Here is a 17203-nt window from a genome sequence, read left to right as displayed (position 1 = left end):
TTGAGCCGGAGTGGGCGGTGTTCAAAGCCTCCATTGCTGAAGCTGCGGTGGCTAGCTGTGGCCTCAGGGTCTTAGGCTCCTCAAGGGGCGGTAACCCTCGGACACCGTGGTGGACACCGGTGGTCAGGGAAGCCGTCCGACTGAAGAAGGAGGCCTTCCGGGATATGATATCCTGGAGGACTCCTGACTCGGTTGCAGGGTACCGACAGGCTCGAAGGGCTGCAGCGGCTGCCGTGTCGGAGGCTAAGCAGCGGGTGTGGGAGAAGTTCGGAGAGGCCATGGAGAAGGACTTTCGGTCGGCACCAAAGTGTTTCTGGAAGACTATCCGGCACCTCAGGAGGGGGAAACGGGGAACCATCCAAGCTGTGTACAGTAAGGATGGGACTCTGTTGACCTCAACTGAGGAGGTCGTCGGACGTTGGAAGGAACACTTTGAGGAACTCCTGAATCCGAATAACACGCCCTCTATGTTGGAGGCAGAGCTCGAGGTTGATGGTGTTTCGTCGTCAATTTCCCTGGTGGAGGTCACTGAGGTAGTCAAACATCTCCGCAGTGGCAAAGCCCCAGGGATTGATGAGATCCAGCCAGAAATGCTAAAGGCTCTGGGTGTTGAGGGGCTGTCATGGTTGACACGCCTATTCAACATCGCGTGGGAGTCGGGTACAGTGCCAAAGGAGTGGCAAACCGGGGTGGTGGTTCCCCTGTTCAAAAAGGGGGACCAGAGAGTGTGTGCCAATTACCGGGGTATCACACTTCTCAGCCTCCCTGGTAAAGTCTACTCCAAGGTGCTGGAAAGGAGGGTTCGGCCGATCGTCGAACCTCAGATTGAAGAGGAACAATGCGGTTTTCGCCCCGGACGTGGAACTACGGACCAGCTCTTCACTCTCGCAAGGATCCTGGAGGGGGCCTGGGAGTATGCCCATCCGGTCTACATGTGTTTTGTGGATCTGGAGAAGGCGTATGACCGGGTCCCCCGGGAGAAACTGTGGGAGGTGCTGCGGGAGTATGGGGTAAGGGGGTCTATCCTCAGGGCCATCCAATCTTTGTACTCCCAAAGCGAGAGCTGTGTTCGTGTTCTCGGCAGCCAGTCAGTTTCGTTCTCAGTGGGTGCTGGTCTCCGCCAGGGCTGCGCCTTGTCACCAATCCTGTTTGTGATATACATGGACAGGATATCGAGGCGTAGTCGTGGTGGGGAGGGGTTGCAGTTCGGTGGTCTGAGGATCTCGTCACTGCTTTTTGCAGATGATGTGGTCCTCATTGGATCATCGGCCTGTGACCTTCAGCACTCACTGGATCGGCTGGCGGCCGAGTGTGAAGCGGCTGGGATGAGGATCAGCACCGCTAAATCTGAGGCCATGACTCTTAGCAGGAAACCGGTGGATTGCTTACTCCGGGTAGGAAATGAGTCCTTAGCCCAGGTGAAGGAGTTCAAGTACCTCGGGGTCTTGTTCGCGAGTGAGGGTACTATGGAGCGTGAGATTGGCCGGAGAATCGGAGCAGCGGGGGGCGGTTATTGCGTTCGCTTTACCGCACCGTTTGTAACGAAAAGAGAGCTGAGCCGCAAGGCAAAGCTCTCGATCTACCGGTCGATCTTCGTTCCTATCCTCACCTATGGTCATGAGGGCTGGGTGATGACCGAAAGGACGAGATCGCGGGTACAAGCGGCCGAGATGAGTTTTCTCAGAAGGGTGGCTGGCGTCTCCCTTAGGGATAGGGTGAGAAGCTCAGCCATCCGTGAGGAACTCGGATTAGAGCCGCTGCTCCCTTTACTTAGAAAGGAGTCAGCTGAGGTGGTTTCGGGCATCTGGTAAGGATGCCCACTGGGCGCCTTCCTTGGGAGGTGTTTCAGGCACGTCCAGTGGGGAGGAGACCTCGGGGAAGACCCAGGACTAGGTGGAGAGATTATATCTCAACACTGGCCTGGGAACGCCTCGGGATCCCCCCGTCAGAGCTGGTCAATGTGGCCCGGGAAAGGGAAGTCTGGGGCCCCTTGCTTGAGCTGCTCCCCCCGCGACCCGACCCCGGATAAGCGGATGACGATGAGGATGAGGGACATATTGAGAACCAATGTGACAAGGAAATACCATGTGCATACCAGACTGCAAGAACACACTTATGATATGTTTTGTATTCTCAATAAACCTATAGGCCTATTCAACAAGGTGAGCACATTTCGATCACGAAATCTCTTTTTCGAGGAGGTCCTGGCCCAGACCGCAGCAATATAGTCAAACAACATAGCTAATCTGTCTGCAAGAGGTTCTAGGCTGCAGGGGCAGATCACTTAGATGCTGAGCGACGGCTGGTGGTCGATAATGCCGTAGCAAATCCAAACCAAAACCCGTTTATTGATTATTTATATTGAGATGAATTTATCATTGAATTGACATCTGAATCGTTAGCCACTTCACAAACACGCCCCAATATGTGTTTCCCGTGGCATCGAGTAATGCGAAATACTATAGTCTATATATTTAATATCCTATATAGGCTACTCTATATGATCAGTCGTATGCACCGGTTCGCATAGGGGTACTTCTATCAGATGATACGACAACGCCTTCTGCACACGCAATTACAATTAATTAAATGAAAAGACGAAACACTAGATAACATCCGAAAATCGATTGTTTGCTAGAAGGGCGTAAGTTGAACGTTAAGCGCAGGGACTTGCGTGTGTGTTCAACAACATTGTGTAATAATAAGTTTGTAGAGTTATAATAAAAACCATCATCTGCTGTCTTGTTGGTTCAAAACAATAAACCTGGGGTGCAGCGCTTGCTTTAATGAAAGGTTTCCCACAGCGGCTGAATGGATCTCCTGTCCCACAGCGAGACCAGGTTCCGAGTCTACCGTCCCAGACTGGACCCGGAGGACCTGCTGGCCGGTGGACAATTCTTACGATGTTAGAGAAGCAAGAGTCTAACGCCTCTAATTAAGAATCTGCAAATCCTCCCTGAATAAGGATTTATTAATGTCAAACTAATGAGAAACAGTCATCCATTCCAATATTCCCTCCGCAGTGAAGGCTGATTCGAGTTCAGCAGGAGAGGCGACTTCTACGTCCACACACATTTTTAGAAAAATAAGAGAAAGTCATGCGTCCTGATGAACTCCCCCTCCATTTAATGATGTACAAAGACAAGAAAAGCTCTGTTTCTGATTGGTGTTTGTTTCGGGTCATCTACAAAGACTGACCGAGTTCCTGGACCTTGTGACCTCATACCTACATTGTAATGCAGTGGGGTAAACTGTTTTTTAGTAGGTGATTTATTGTTTTATAGTAATTTCCAACATGGAACCTCATCTCTCCGGTGACATGTAGCAGACAACAAGTAGTACCGTGTCCCCGAGTACGCTATGTGTGTGTGTTTTTCCACTCAACTAAAAGGCTTGGCTGGCTGAAAGCGTTTGAAACCTGAGATGATCCCTGAACCCAATAAGAGAATGAGAAGAACTCGGTTTAAAAGAGGACCTCACCTCAGGTGTAGGCTGTCGTCCGTCCAGGCTTACCAACCGTACAGGTTGGCCTGTACGGTGTAGGCCTACAGGCTATAGGCCCTACACTAACAGCTTGGACAATATTACCCATTATTTTATAAATACTACACAATTGGTACATCTCTCAACTAAACATGTCATGTAGATCAGAATAAATCAAGTGTTTTTGGTTGGAAATACTCCATACTCCATACGTTTTTAGTTCACCATTTAGAGATGTGGTCCTACACAACCTAAACGTTGATGGACCGTAGTCTAATCTTTGTTTTATTTAAGAAAGAAATCCCATTGACTCGTAGTCCTACCACCCGTTGTAACAAAAAACACATTTAAATGAGCATTTGATTTGGATTGTTTTGCTGTTAAAATAGGAACTCAAGTGACATTCACAACAACAATCGCGTTAAACATGTTTCTAAGTTATTCCCCTTCTTCAACCGATATATGCCTAGACCTATTCTCATTTGGTGCATGACTGGTATCCCATAGGCTTATAGCAGGAGTATTTTCAGCACTGTCAATACATTGCAGGATGGAAAAGATAGCTGGATGGAGAAAAACACCACTATAGGTCCGGGGTTGGGGAATTAGTGTATGGGGGGATGGGTGGCGCAGGAGGAGGTGGGGGTGGTCTTCGGTGCACCCGTGAACCCAGAGGAGGTTCAATGAGTTCGTGTGTTGCCGTGGAATGCCTGGAGGGAAGTGCCTATCCTCTTGACTTAGTTCACCTTACCTACAGCCTTAACAAACACAACTGGTGTAGGTGGTTTTTACTATTACCATTGGTTAGCCATGATGTTTTTTGTTTTGCAGCAAAACACACATGGACAAAACGTTGACTGAGTAGTTCATATCTAGGCTATAGGCTACTATAATATAACTACTACCTTGGTCGAAGGCAGAAATGCGCTGTAGGTCAGACTAGGACACTGCATGTTGTGTGTATGTTGCGGGGGGCAGGGCGTTGGGTTCATGTGTTCATGCTGCATGGGGGAAGGGAACACCCGCCTGACTGACTGCATGCAGGAGGGAGAAGAGCTTACCCTTAATATAATATAGGACCAGTACAACTAAAAACATGTCATGTTTTGCAATTAAGGTATCAATGCGATGATAAAAAGCAACCTGCCCTTGCCTCACATGGCTATACGTTTTGCGGAGTTGCAACCAGGAGGATAACCTATGGCCTAGTCGGTCTTGGGAGTTCAGTGGGTTTACACTGCAGGTCACTGCCCTTGAATGTAAGAATGGTGGAGTCTTTTGGACGACGACAACGAGTATTTGAACAAAAACAGGGTTGACATTTTGTCAAGTCTGGTTCTGTTTTGGCAAAAGCCTATTTGGCCCTAAAAAATATTTTAGCCTACTAGACATTGGAACAATATGTAGGCCTAAACTATGTATATCATTTGAAACATTATTAAATTGGAACTCAATATAGCCTACGTATAGTGAATATGTTATGTATGTATATATATATATATATATATATATATATATATATATATATATATATATATATATATGTATACTCACACACAACACACACACACACACACACACCACACACACACACACACACACACACACACGTACACAGGTGTGCTATGAGCATTAAAGCCATTGCCAGTATCAATATAAAACCATTCAGAATAATCATGGGCTTTATTTCAAAGAATCGTCGATATGTTATGGTTGTATTTGATAAATATATGCAGATGTTATGTTCCGTTTAATAATAAAGAATAAGAAATAATTCACACATGCAGATTCACTTACACACACACAAACACGCACGCACGCACACACACACACACACACACACACACACACACACACACACACACACCCACACACACACACACACCCACACACACACACACACACACACACACACACACACACACACACACACACACACACACACACGCACACACACACACACACATATATATACATATATATATATAAACATACATAGATTCAATGTGAATTATATGGCATTCATATGAACACAAGCAAACGCAAATTATGCAATCTATCTATATCATACAAACTCGATATATTCGGTCTATTGCGTAATCTGCCTTTGTTTGTGTTCATGTTGATGTAATATAATTCACACAGAATCAAACAACGTAATGTTTTTCTGGTTGGGGGGAGGGGGGGGGGGGACATGTTTATATATTTCTGCTCGGCTCCGAGTTGTAGCGCGTGCGTATGTTTACACCGACTCTACTCTGCCAACCCCGGCGAGACATGAGTGGGCCGGGCCCTGAGTGTCTGGGAAACCCTCCAATCACTGGTCGGTGCAGCAATCACTGGTCGGGAGGACTTAACCAATGGCATTCGCAAAGGAGATACGTACAGCCAATGAAATGACACGACTCACGCGCACAGATTGTGGGCACGTGGATCCGTGCACATGTTGACACTCGTAAAACCGTGCAGAGAAAGCACGAGCATAGACTGGACCAATGAGAGAGCAGTGTGCGTCGGCGAGCGGAGACAGGACAGTGAGCGCTCCGGCCGCAGCGGAGTGGAATCTTTTGAAATAGGAACACACTAACCCTCCGTTTACATTTTACCTGGCTGCCGGGGCTTCGGCACCGATTTATTTGCCTTATAGCAGGTAAGAGTTTGTACATTTTGTTTCCATTCTGGTTTATGATTGTTGCATTGAGGATCTAGGTTGAGAGCATAGTCATTTCCGTCCCGGTATTCTGTGTGTCCCCTCCGGTAGCGTTATGCGTTGTATTGGTATGTTAAGATATACGTTCGTTCGTTCGTTTGTATTGGTTTTAATGTAACGTTATTATTTTTTTACGATAGCATTGTGAAGTTAATACACAGCTATTACAATATTCGTTATAACAGGTTTTATATATATATATATATATATATATATATATATATATATATATATATATATATATATATATTATATATACAACACATTTGTTTGTTGAAAAAAAAAAACTAAAATATATAATGTTTAATAGGCCATTTGAGGAAATGCATGCCGATAAGCCATATTTTTAGTTTTCATATAGGCCTATATGGGAGGCAGGCATTACCAAAATACGAGCCGCAGACTTCCACTCATTCCGCCTGTGTAAACCAGACACTGCCTCCCCCTAATTTGGGCTGTGCCCACGTGACGAGAGGAGGAGAGTCGGACCATTAGCCACTCAGGGTTTTTTCACAATGTTGCACCGACTCTGGCAACCGACTCTGATTTAAAAAATAAAATAGCGCAGTAAAGTGGAGTTCACTGTGTAAAAATAATAACATTTCGATTTACAAAATGCAATATCCGATGCCTAATTATTTTGTGCATGTATGCGTTCAATGCATGTTATAAGATGATGCTTTCGCTAAGACACCGCTTAGCCAAGTTGACCCTGGAACTTTAGACACTTAACTCATTCCTTGAGGAGAGAGCGGAGAGAGAGAGAGAGAGAGGAGAGAGACGGAGGAGAGAGGAGGAGGAGAGAGAGGAGAGAGGATGAGGGAGAGAGAGGGAGAGAGAGAGAGAGAGAGAGGAGAGGAGAGAGAGAGAGAGGGAGAGGAGAAAGAGAGGGCAGAGGAGAGAGAGAGACGAGAGAGAGTAGCTGAGAGAGAGAGAGACGAGAGAGAGAGCGAGAGTAGAGGTCTTTAAAAAGGTACATTTTCCCTAGAAAACCTTATGAAATTACGATTTTCCCTGGCAAGGATGTCCTCCCGAATATCAGGAAGAACAAAAGTAGGGAGAAAGTGAGAAGGAGCAACTGCCAGAGCGTAGAGAGGGAGGTTACTGTGTGTCGATTCAAGTGGGATGGATAGAGAGAGCTAGACAGGGGGGAGGAGCCACAGACTGCTGGAGGCAAGAGGCTAGAGGAGACCGTCTCTGCTTGCCCAAGCAGCCCTCCCTCCCACCTCCATTTTGACTCACTCTCTCGTCTCCACTCCTCAAGGAGACATGCCCTAGCATTGTGTGTGCATGTACTAATCCACCCCCGGCACTACTAGCCCCACTCTACCACACCATGCTAACTAGGACACTGATGCTCCTACCATTTTGAAATGGGGTTATTGTTATCTCCTTTTAGGAGGACAGTTTGATACACATACATAGGGCGATAGGAACACAAGGCTGCCCCTCTTATGTTAGCATTTTTCTAGACCCTCCTCTTCCGCTTATCTTCCTCTGGTTCTGCTCTTCCTGTTTTGCCCAATCACGCGCCTCCCTGCTCTAATCTTGGCTCATGATATGTTGGCACTCAATCAATGTTCAGAACCAAAAACAACAATTCATTCCCCGATGTGTGTCCCTCTCCTCCCTGAAGGACCTCCCTGCTCCTTCCCTCCGGCCAGCCATGCAGTCCCAGGGCAGCACCTCGTCCCAGCCCTCCTCGACTCCCTGAGCTCCAGCGACAGCCTCCTGCAGAGCGACTCGGAGCAGGCGGAGGACGACGAGAGCGTGTTCCTGGCGGGCGGCTCCCCCCTCCGTCATCATGGATGGCGGGGGGCCCTGGCAGCGGCGGTGGGTGGAGGCGGAGGCTCGGTGCGGGCCGGCGGGTCAGACAGCCCCGGGTCCCGGTGGACAGACAAGGAGGAGGAGGAGGAGGAGGAGGACAGGGGGTCGGCGGTGGGAGGCCCTGTGCCGCGGACGGAGTCGCCCAGAGGCCCAAGTCCCAGGGAGACCTGCTCTTCGCCAAGAAGGTGACCGCAGGCTGGGCGGCTGGGCTCCTCGGCTCCTCTGCACATGTGGTGGAGCGCTCGGATGGAGAGAATGACAATTGCAGATGTTGATGGGAGTTTGTTTAAAGAGGATGGAGAGATTGTGTTGTGTGTGTGTGTGTGTGTGGGGGGGGGGGGTGGGGGGGGGGGGGTGGTGGAGGGGGTTGATCTGTAGTTCATTCAGAGTAAGAAGAGCTCTCTGAACTCAGTGGTAATCCATCTTCCTCTCTCTTTGACTCCCTCTCTGTCTCTCTCTCCTGCTCCCCCCCCCAGTGTGCTGAACTGCAGGGATTCGTCAACCCCCTTGTTGGAGCTGCTGACCGGACTGAAGAGGGGACGCTCTTGAGCGCGGTAAGCAAAGGCCCTCCACCTGACTTTACTCTTGTATGCATTAGGGGGAGTGGCGGGTGGGTCAATAGAGGGTGCTAGAGCGCCGCCCCTCCGTGAAATATTCACTTCTTAATATATCTGCTAAACTATGAATCAACTATTATAAATACATAAATCAACAAAAAATTACATAGCGTTTATCCTCATTCAATTGTGTGATAGACATACTTGCCAATGTCAGCAACCATTTAAAATGTGTCTGAACGTCAATGATTTGGGCTAGGCTAGTTATTGATCTTTCAAAATATAGCCCTCCTCAACGTCAGGGGCGCGGCCACGTTGAAGTCAACGTAGGCTTGCAAACTTTCGCCCTCGGGTCGCACCAGTGTGCGCCGCAGGCCAATGGTGTCACTTTTCTTTTTAGTTATCACAATATGATTGGACAATTCAAGCGAATCAATCAAATAGGCTACCTCCCCTCAGCAGCATTCGCACAACATGACTACATGTAGAGAAGAAATAGATCGCTAACTAGCAGAGAGTTGTAAGCACTTTCCACCCATTTCAGGGGAGGAATTGGACTCCCCAAGCGATGTTATACTTAAAAGGATCAAGTAAGTTACATATTAATTTAGTTTTTCGGCCTGTAGCATATAATCAAAGTGAAGCAACTGTTTCATATTTCTAACTGCATTTGAAGTAGACATTGAGACTCACAAAAAATGGAAGCTATAAGACCAATGATCACGATTTGTATCAATATCAGAATAACAGCAATGGGTCAAATAGCAATGGCTGGTGGAATGGCCCTAAAGTAGGTCTGTATATGCAATGTAAGCTTGTCCAGGCCCTGCAAGTCAGGATGTAGGCTAGGAATCTGAATGAATAGAACCAAAATGCACCAGAATACAGGAAATGAAATCTACCAAATTCAAATTTTTATGGGAGGGGGCCACAGACCTCCCGTTTATACTGCGCCCCACCAACTTTTTTGATCACCAGTCGCCATTGATTATGGGTAATATAGCTAATGAATCACATACAAACACACACACCACACACACACACACACACACACACACACACACACACACCACACACACACACACACACACACACACACACACACACACACCACACACACATACGGCCGTCATCGTGATTATCATCTCACCCCAGGATTGTTTGCAGGGGAAAGTTGCATTTCGTTTCTAACATGTGTGTGTATGTGGCATGTTGGACACCACAACATCAGTGAGTCTTGAGTCTACACCAGCAGTAATCTGCCGTATTGACCGGCATATCGACGCGCTCCGGTGCAGTGTGTGAGCCATGTGGAGGAACGCAGCAGGGCCGTGGCTGCTCATGAACATTCCCACAGGGCCAACTGATATGGAAGTTGCATGCAGTGTGTGAAATGTCATCGGTTTTTTTGTGTGTGACAGGAAAACACAACTGCGGTCCACGTCTGCATCACGCCTTCTCAGTGTGTGTGTGTTAGAGGGACATGTATCTTCCAGGTTCCATGCTCTGACTGGAGGTTGTGTTTTTTTGATTGACAGGCCTGACTGGCTTCCAGCAGAGCGTTGCCGTGGACAGGATCCAGCGGATTGTGGGAGTGTTGCAGAGACCCAGTTGCGGGTAAGGATCCCTCTCGTGAAACAAAAAAAAAGACAGACCCCCTGGATTGGAGTACGGGAGCAGGGGAGGAGACGCCGTGATGGTTTCAATCGTATTGAACCACGACTGTTTTTAGTAGACAACTGTCAGTTCACTTCGGGTCCATGTAATTTCTCTGACGCTCCATTGTTCCGACCTCTCGGTCGTATACGGACTCCTCGAACGGCGGTCGGAGCAGCTCCTCCAAGAGTCTGCATACGTCAACAATCCCTTTCTCCTCCATGTTGCGTTTCAATCTGGACTTCAGAGAGTCAAAGCCAAAGTTCCTTTCCCCGAAATTCCTTCTCCACCATGGCCGAGAACCCCACCCACGAGTCTTTAGGCCTACTTGTTGCTGAAGTACCAGAGAGTCGGAGAACCCGACGCAGTCTTTAAGATTCATAATATCAGAGAATATCCCCGTCAGTTCGGCCGAGGTGCAATGAATGAATAAAGATCGTAAAAAAACATTTAATTTGACAGATGTGGCCGAAGTTACTACTTTACAACCTCGTTGATGACCAACATTTAGATAGACATGTACTTTTAATTGTTGTGTTACACCTTTCCTTCTGTCGGCTCCAAGACCGTAGTCGAGGAGCACAGGAGAGACGTTCCCTCCAGGGCCTATGTTCTCTCGGGGTACCTTGACTTTGACCGGCAGTGGGTCTGCTTATAGGTCGGAATGAAGCGGCCACCGATTGGCTGGGTACTTTGTTCGTAGTTCAACTAACTTACAACGCAACTATCGTCGCTATCAAAATCTGATTCCAATCGAATTGACCTTATACATGCACACTTAATGCGACTATCAATCGAATAATCTAGGGTCTTAATCCGACTATGAGTATCCCGATTCGATTAGATTTAGTCCGACTGAGGTGTATACATGCATCTTAATAATCCAATCATAGTCTGACTAAGCCTATAATTCAATTTTCTTGAGTGTCATGTCAACGCACTGCTTGTTTCATGTTTATTACGCTGGCCAAGCTAGGTAGTGTTAGCACCTCCATCAGATTAACAAGCAGCCTAGAGCCTGCGCCAGAATCATGAGGCTGATTACGTGTGTTCCTCTTGTGCTCCAAACAAACCTCACTCTAACCATCCCTCACCTTCTCCTGCCTAATGTGTTCCTGCAGGGAGAAGTACCTGAGCACCCTGCTCCAGGTGGAGATGATGCTAAAGCTGTGGTTCCCCCACGTCACCCCAGCAGCAGCCCGGCCTCCTCCACCCCTCCCCCCACCCTCAGCTTCACCCGCTCCATCCCGCCTCACAAACACAAGGATCAGTCGCATATCCTGTCAAGGTGAGCGCAAGCAAGAGAAATTGGGTTGTCCTGCACTTCAGAATGTGTCCCTGAGAGGTCAGGTATCCGGAACTCATGCTCTACTCTTTGACTTGATTTCCAGAAGCGCAGGCTCAGTTGGACCGATACCGAGTCACCCTCCCCCTCCCGGTGGCTGTCAAACGCCCTTGCATCACCACCAACGACAACACAGAGAAAAAAAACACCAAGTGGACAGCCTGCCCTCGCTGCCGCTGTCAGACCCGACCCCGACCCCGGAGGAGGCAGACAGAGACCAGGTGGAGCAGTCGAAGGGAAAGGGCAGCGGGAATAATGGCAAGCCACCCAACTGCAGTACGGGCCAATCCTCAGAGCCAAGCCTGACATGGGTCCACGTCGCCCCGATCCTGTCCCCATCAACGCATAAGAGCCAAGCACTTTCCACAGCAGCAGCAGCGGTAGGGACGGCAGCAAGCGATATTACAAACGAGCTGGCAGCTGTTTTTCCCGCTCCCATTAGCCCGGGCAGTACTGTGATGCAAGATAGCTCAGTGACCTCCACCACGCCCCACAAGCACCACCAAACTGATCTAAAGATGCCAACCAGCTGCCAAAGCCCACCTGCCGCCGGTCAGCAGACTAAGGGCACAGCCTTGAAGACCTGTCAAAGGGAAACCCTGCCTCCGCCTGTCCCGCCCCCCACCCCCATCGCGGCTTTGCCCTGCCCCCTTAGAGACCTGATGCCCCCAGATTTCACGGAGAACCCACATACTCAGGCTTTGCTTCACAATGCAGAGCCTAAAGCCGCTGTGTGATTGGGGAGTGGTTGAAGACGATGTTTGAAATGACAGACATTTGTTCCTGTCCAGACCAGAATCTGAACTCTAAAGCATTTCTATGTACTTCAAATCTATCAATCACTTGTGCGATATCGGCCTGATGTTTGCATTTGACTTACAATCAAAATTATTTGCACAAATAGTTGGATTTTGAGAGGGAAAGGAGACTGACACCCAAAGGTTATTAACAAACTATGGATCTTGCAATGATAAATTGGTGAAATTACTTTGATATTCGTTTTGAGGTGAAAGGCTAAATAGTAATAATGTGTACAAAAGGAGGTTAAGAAGTCAAAGAAGACGGGATATTTGAAATTAGAAGAATATACTATTGGGGTCAGTGGAATCATGGTGTTCACATCCTGTGAAGACCTAACAAACTTGTGGGTCAATGGAAAATTTCAAACATTTTAAATTGTTTACCACAATATATTCTACCTACTTCCAGGGAAGATTTAATCTAGAAATGGTTTCTGTATGGAGTTACTTTTCTTCTTTGAGCAGAACATCTAGTAAAGTAATATATTGTCATCTCCTGAATGTTATCCACGTACTTTGACTGAGAGAGAGCAAAAATTTTCCATCACAGCGATCACAAGGCTCAGACCTTTAGTGTCAAGTGGTTGGTTTTGGTGGAACTCCTAATTGTGTTTGGATGTGCGGACTGGTATTTAGCCGTGCTGGGATCCAGAGGAATGTGTGGTCCAGTCTGATCTTAGGGAGAACAGAAACATAAAACAAAAACCACTGAAAGTCAGTTAATTTATTCATGTGATGATCTAACACTGCATATATTTATTGTCTGTATATATTTATTTGGCAGCTGAATAACGCCTGCTGTGTGATAAAGCACAGCTTGGCCTTACATTTGAACGCAAAAGGTGAACGAAAAAATGCTGTGTCCTCATTGGTGACTTTTTAATCGATATCACGAGGTTAAGAAAAAACGGAGGTCTAACGATTGGCATACTGTGCCTTTACCAAAAAAGAAGGATGCATTAGGGTAAGCATTTGAGGCTTTCAATGCATTCATTGAACATTTTGATTGTCTGCTTGTGTTTTATACAAACTAGTACACAGTCCCTCACAGAAGCCTATGTCCTGTCATCGTATTAATCTCGCTTCCAGTTGTATGTTAGGTAAAGTTGCAGCTATCGCAACCGCAACATTGACTATTTTCAGCTTCTGAGCCAGCTGCCAACCACAGTGTTCTGATGTCCTTATCTTTATAACTGCCTGTAACCAACAAATGTATGTAGTTTAGGATGAAAGTGTACCCTTCCTTTGAACTTACTGAACAAAGAAGGAGTAACACATCTGCACATCTTTGGTGCTCTTGGAAAAACTTGAAAATCACAAGAGAAAATTGTAAGAACAACTATTACATTATCTGCTGCTGCTGTTGGCTAATTATCATCGAGATGTCTGATGAGGAATCACAGGCTGACTCTGTGTTTGGAAATCTGCGAGGAATATTCATTAATGTATGAGTCGGTTTTAGAAATGAATAACAATCAGATATATTCTATCTACTTTTAAAATGTACTGTACATATACAAAATTGGTTTGAGTGTTTAGAAAAAAGTTATCAACTAGACTGGGGGGGAAAAATAGTATGTACCAGATTCCCACCACAAGTCACCGCACCATGTGTGAACACAGAGCAGCCGCTCGACGGAAAACTGAGAAACCAATTGCACTATTTTGTCAATTATTTTTTCCATGTTATTATATTTTCTACTCCAGTGACCATTGCTGATGGGTCGCACATGATATCTTTGTTTCTAACTTGCCTTTTCCGGTATTGAAGAGGAGGGAACATCCACTTTCTGAACCCCCCCTTCCCTCCTCTCATTCCCTCCTCTCATCCCTCCTCCCTTACACTGAACTCCTCCACCCGCTCTCCTCATGCTCCCCCCTCCCGAGCACCTAACTATCTTTGCTATTTTTCCATTTTACATGCTATCTCTCTTCTGGATATCTCTTTTTAAATATGATGCAACAGGAAAAAAAACTTTTAATAAATGACCATTTTGAAAAATAACTAGTGATTTTATTCTCAGTGTGCCTTCATGTGTGTGGGCTGAGTTTTGCTGTCATAATCAGACGGCCAGTCAATCATATGACTTCCACAGAGGTCTAGTATTGTGGCAGGGGCATAGCCCTACCAGCTGGGCAGCTCCATGGGGTGTGGATTTGGGGACAATTTGAACGACCAGAGGACGGATGGGGCAGAAAGGAGGGGTGTGTGTGTGTGAGCTACATGTCTGCTTAGAGGCTAAAGACTAATGCATAGTTGATTAGATAAATGTTTTCTCACTATTACCTTGAGACAGCTTGTGTGGCTGTTTGTGTGTGTGTGTGTGTGTGGTGTGTGTGTGTGTGTGTGTGTGTGTGTGTGTGTGTGTGTGTGTGTGTGTGTGTGTGTGTGTGTTGTGTGTGTGTGTTTGTGTGTTGTGTGTGTGTGTGTGTGTGTGTGGTGTGTGTGTGGTGTGTGTGTGTGCATGTGGTGTGTGTGTGTGTGTGTGTGTGACTGAGCCTCAGTAATCTTGGTTTTGCACGGTGGGGGTGGCCTGATCCTCCAACCAGCTGATATTATGAACTAGATAATCTGTTATTGTGTTTTAAATGTGCATGTGTGTGTACATGTGTGTGTGTGTCTGTTTGGAAGATGGGAGTGAGGGGGTATGTGTGAAATTTGAGTCGTGACTACTAAAGTAAATACATCCTTTTGTCCCAAAAACAACAGCGCTTGGACCTCTTTTCACTGTGGGGGTCTGTGTCCGCAGCCATGCCACAGTCGGCATAGTAACAGAAGCTGTAAGCCTGCAGTGGTTAAGCTTAATCTGTGGACCCGCGTGTTGATTTTAGTCCCCCTGAAAGAGATCAGAGGGGAGAAAGTCAGGAGAATTTGCACCCTATTGGTATTGTGGGGTTTGGTTAAATATAAAATGTGTGTGCTGGAGAATTTTGTATCGATGCCTGTTTTATAGTCTGAATGGAAACTGAAGGCACGAGTTGGGAAATATGTTGTATAACGAGTGAAGAAATTATATATGTAATATACTGTTAAATCTTATTTATTTTTTATCTCATAGAGAAATATTCACAGCTAAGTTATCAGTTATGGTTTCAGAGGTTGATGTCCTTTGAATCATATTGTGTGAAAACAATGGAGACCACCATTCTCTCCCTCCGCGTGTCATCATGGCTGTGTGCGTTGCTTTGGTGGGGCAGCAGACATTTCGGCAGGGTGTGGTTTGAGTTCGGTCTGCTCAAACTGAAAATCTGCCATGCGGTCTGCACATGCAAATTAAAAGTGTGCTGCTCACACTCATACAGACACACACACACACACACACACACACACACACACACACACACACACACACACACACACACACACAAATACCCAGGCACACACATAGACAGATACACACACACACACACACACACACACACACACACACACACACACCACACACACACACACACACACACATACACACATACATACAAAACACCCACACCCACACACACATGCAAGCACATACAAACACCCACACCCACACACACATGCAAGCACATACAAACACACGCCCATACACAAAGGAGACACACAGAAACAGCTTAGCACGTGCGCACTCATGAGCAAAGAGAGACATGTGCGCCACTCCCTCTCAATATACACACACACAAACAGACATACACACAAACACACACACACGTCGCGCACACACACACACACACACACACACACACACACAGCCACTACACACACAAACTATATACACATACTTTATTCTTTGACACACTGACTGATTTAGTGATGAGGCTGTCTGTGTTCACATTGACAACAACATAGGCAGTGCTCTCCTCCTCCCCCCCCTCCCCCCCCTTTGCCTCCCCCTTCGCTCCCAGCCCCCACTGTATCCATGCAGTTTTTAGCAGAGAAGCTCGTGGCCTCCCCCTCATCCTCCTCCTCCTGTAGGGGGAGAGGCTGTTGGGGTATAACCTGACTTCCTCGTCATGGAGATTGGGAACATGGTGGAGATGCTTACAACTTTGGGTAATTTTTTATGGATACATTTGTATTAATAGTCATTGAATTTATGTATCAATTGATATAGTGGCATTGTTATTCTTTTCTTTTTTTATATTTGCATTGATATTTTAGCGGTAAATATGATTACATATGGACAATATGTTACAGAATAATCAAGATATTATTCACTAATATATGATGAAATACTGTCAGCCAAGGGTTGTGTTCCATATTCAAAGGACTGTATAGGTTGTAATAAACAAAAATCCCTCAAATGTTAGTTATAACAAAAAGACTGAGGCTAAATCCTCAAGGCCTGTTGAGGCAAAGTGTAGCATGAGTGCAGCCAATCAATAGGATTACCCATCATTGACTGAAGGTCATCCTTACCCATTTTTATGTTCCTTTTAATTGTGTCCACAATACCTCTAGTTTTAGCAGTTAATCATCCAAGGGCATTGGTTCAAATTAGCTGCATTGGTAAAAAAAGAAGAAAGAGAAATAAAAGAGAAAAGAGAAAGGGGATAGAAGAGAGAGAGATAGAAGGAGAGAGTGAGTAAGAGCATGAGATAGAGAGAGAGAGAGAGAGAGAGAGAGAGAGAGAGAGAGAGAGAGAGAGAAGAGAGAGAGAGAGAGAGAGAGAGAGAGAGAGAGAGGAGAGAGAGAGAGAGAGAGAGAGAGAGAGAGAGAGAGAGAGAGAGAGAGAGAGAGAGACAGAGAGAGAGAGAGAGAGAGAGAGAGAGAGATGAAGAGAATAAGAGACTGGGAATGATGTGCTTACTCATTTATTCTAAACTAGCCTCCCCCATTATTCCTTCA

At 46.5% G+C, this 17203-nt stretch overlaps 1 protein-coding gene across 1 annotated transcript; it reads left to right on the top strand.

Moving 5' to 3' along the window:
• The first annotated feature begins 5950 nt into the window (after nt 1-5950).
• LOC115553803 (circadian-associated transcriptional repressor-like) lies at nt 5951-14383 on the top strand. Its single transcript, XM_030370330.1, is given in 7 exon segments — nt 5951-6133; nt 7831-8205; nt 8497-8584; nt 10116-10194; nt 11355-11470; nt 11473-11521; nt 11625-14383. Coding segments are annotated over 6 exon segments (1227 nt in total). The 5' UTR covers nt 5951-6133; nt 7831-8001; the 3' UTR covers nt 12316-14383.
• The last annotated feature ends 2820 nt before the right edge of the window (nt 14384-17203 follow it).

Source organism: Gadus morhua, chromosome 11, assembly GCF_902167405.1.
Source record: "Gadus morhua chromosome 11, gadMor3.0, whole genome shotgun sequence".
In the NCBI taxonomy this organism is placed as follows: Eukaryota; Metazoa; Chordata; class Actinopteri; order Gadiformes; family Gadidae; genus Gadus; species Gadus morhua.
Note: the sequence above shows the minus strand (reverse complement) of the source record. Positions and strands in the feature narration are given on the sequence as shown.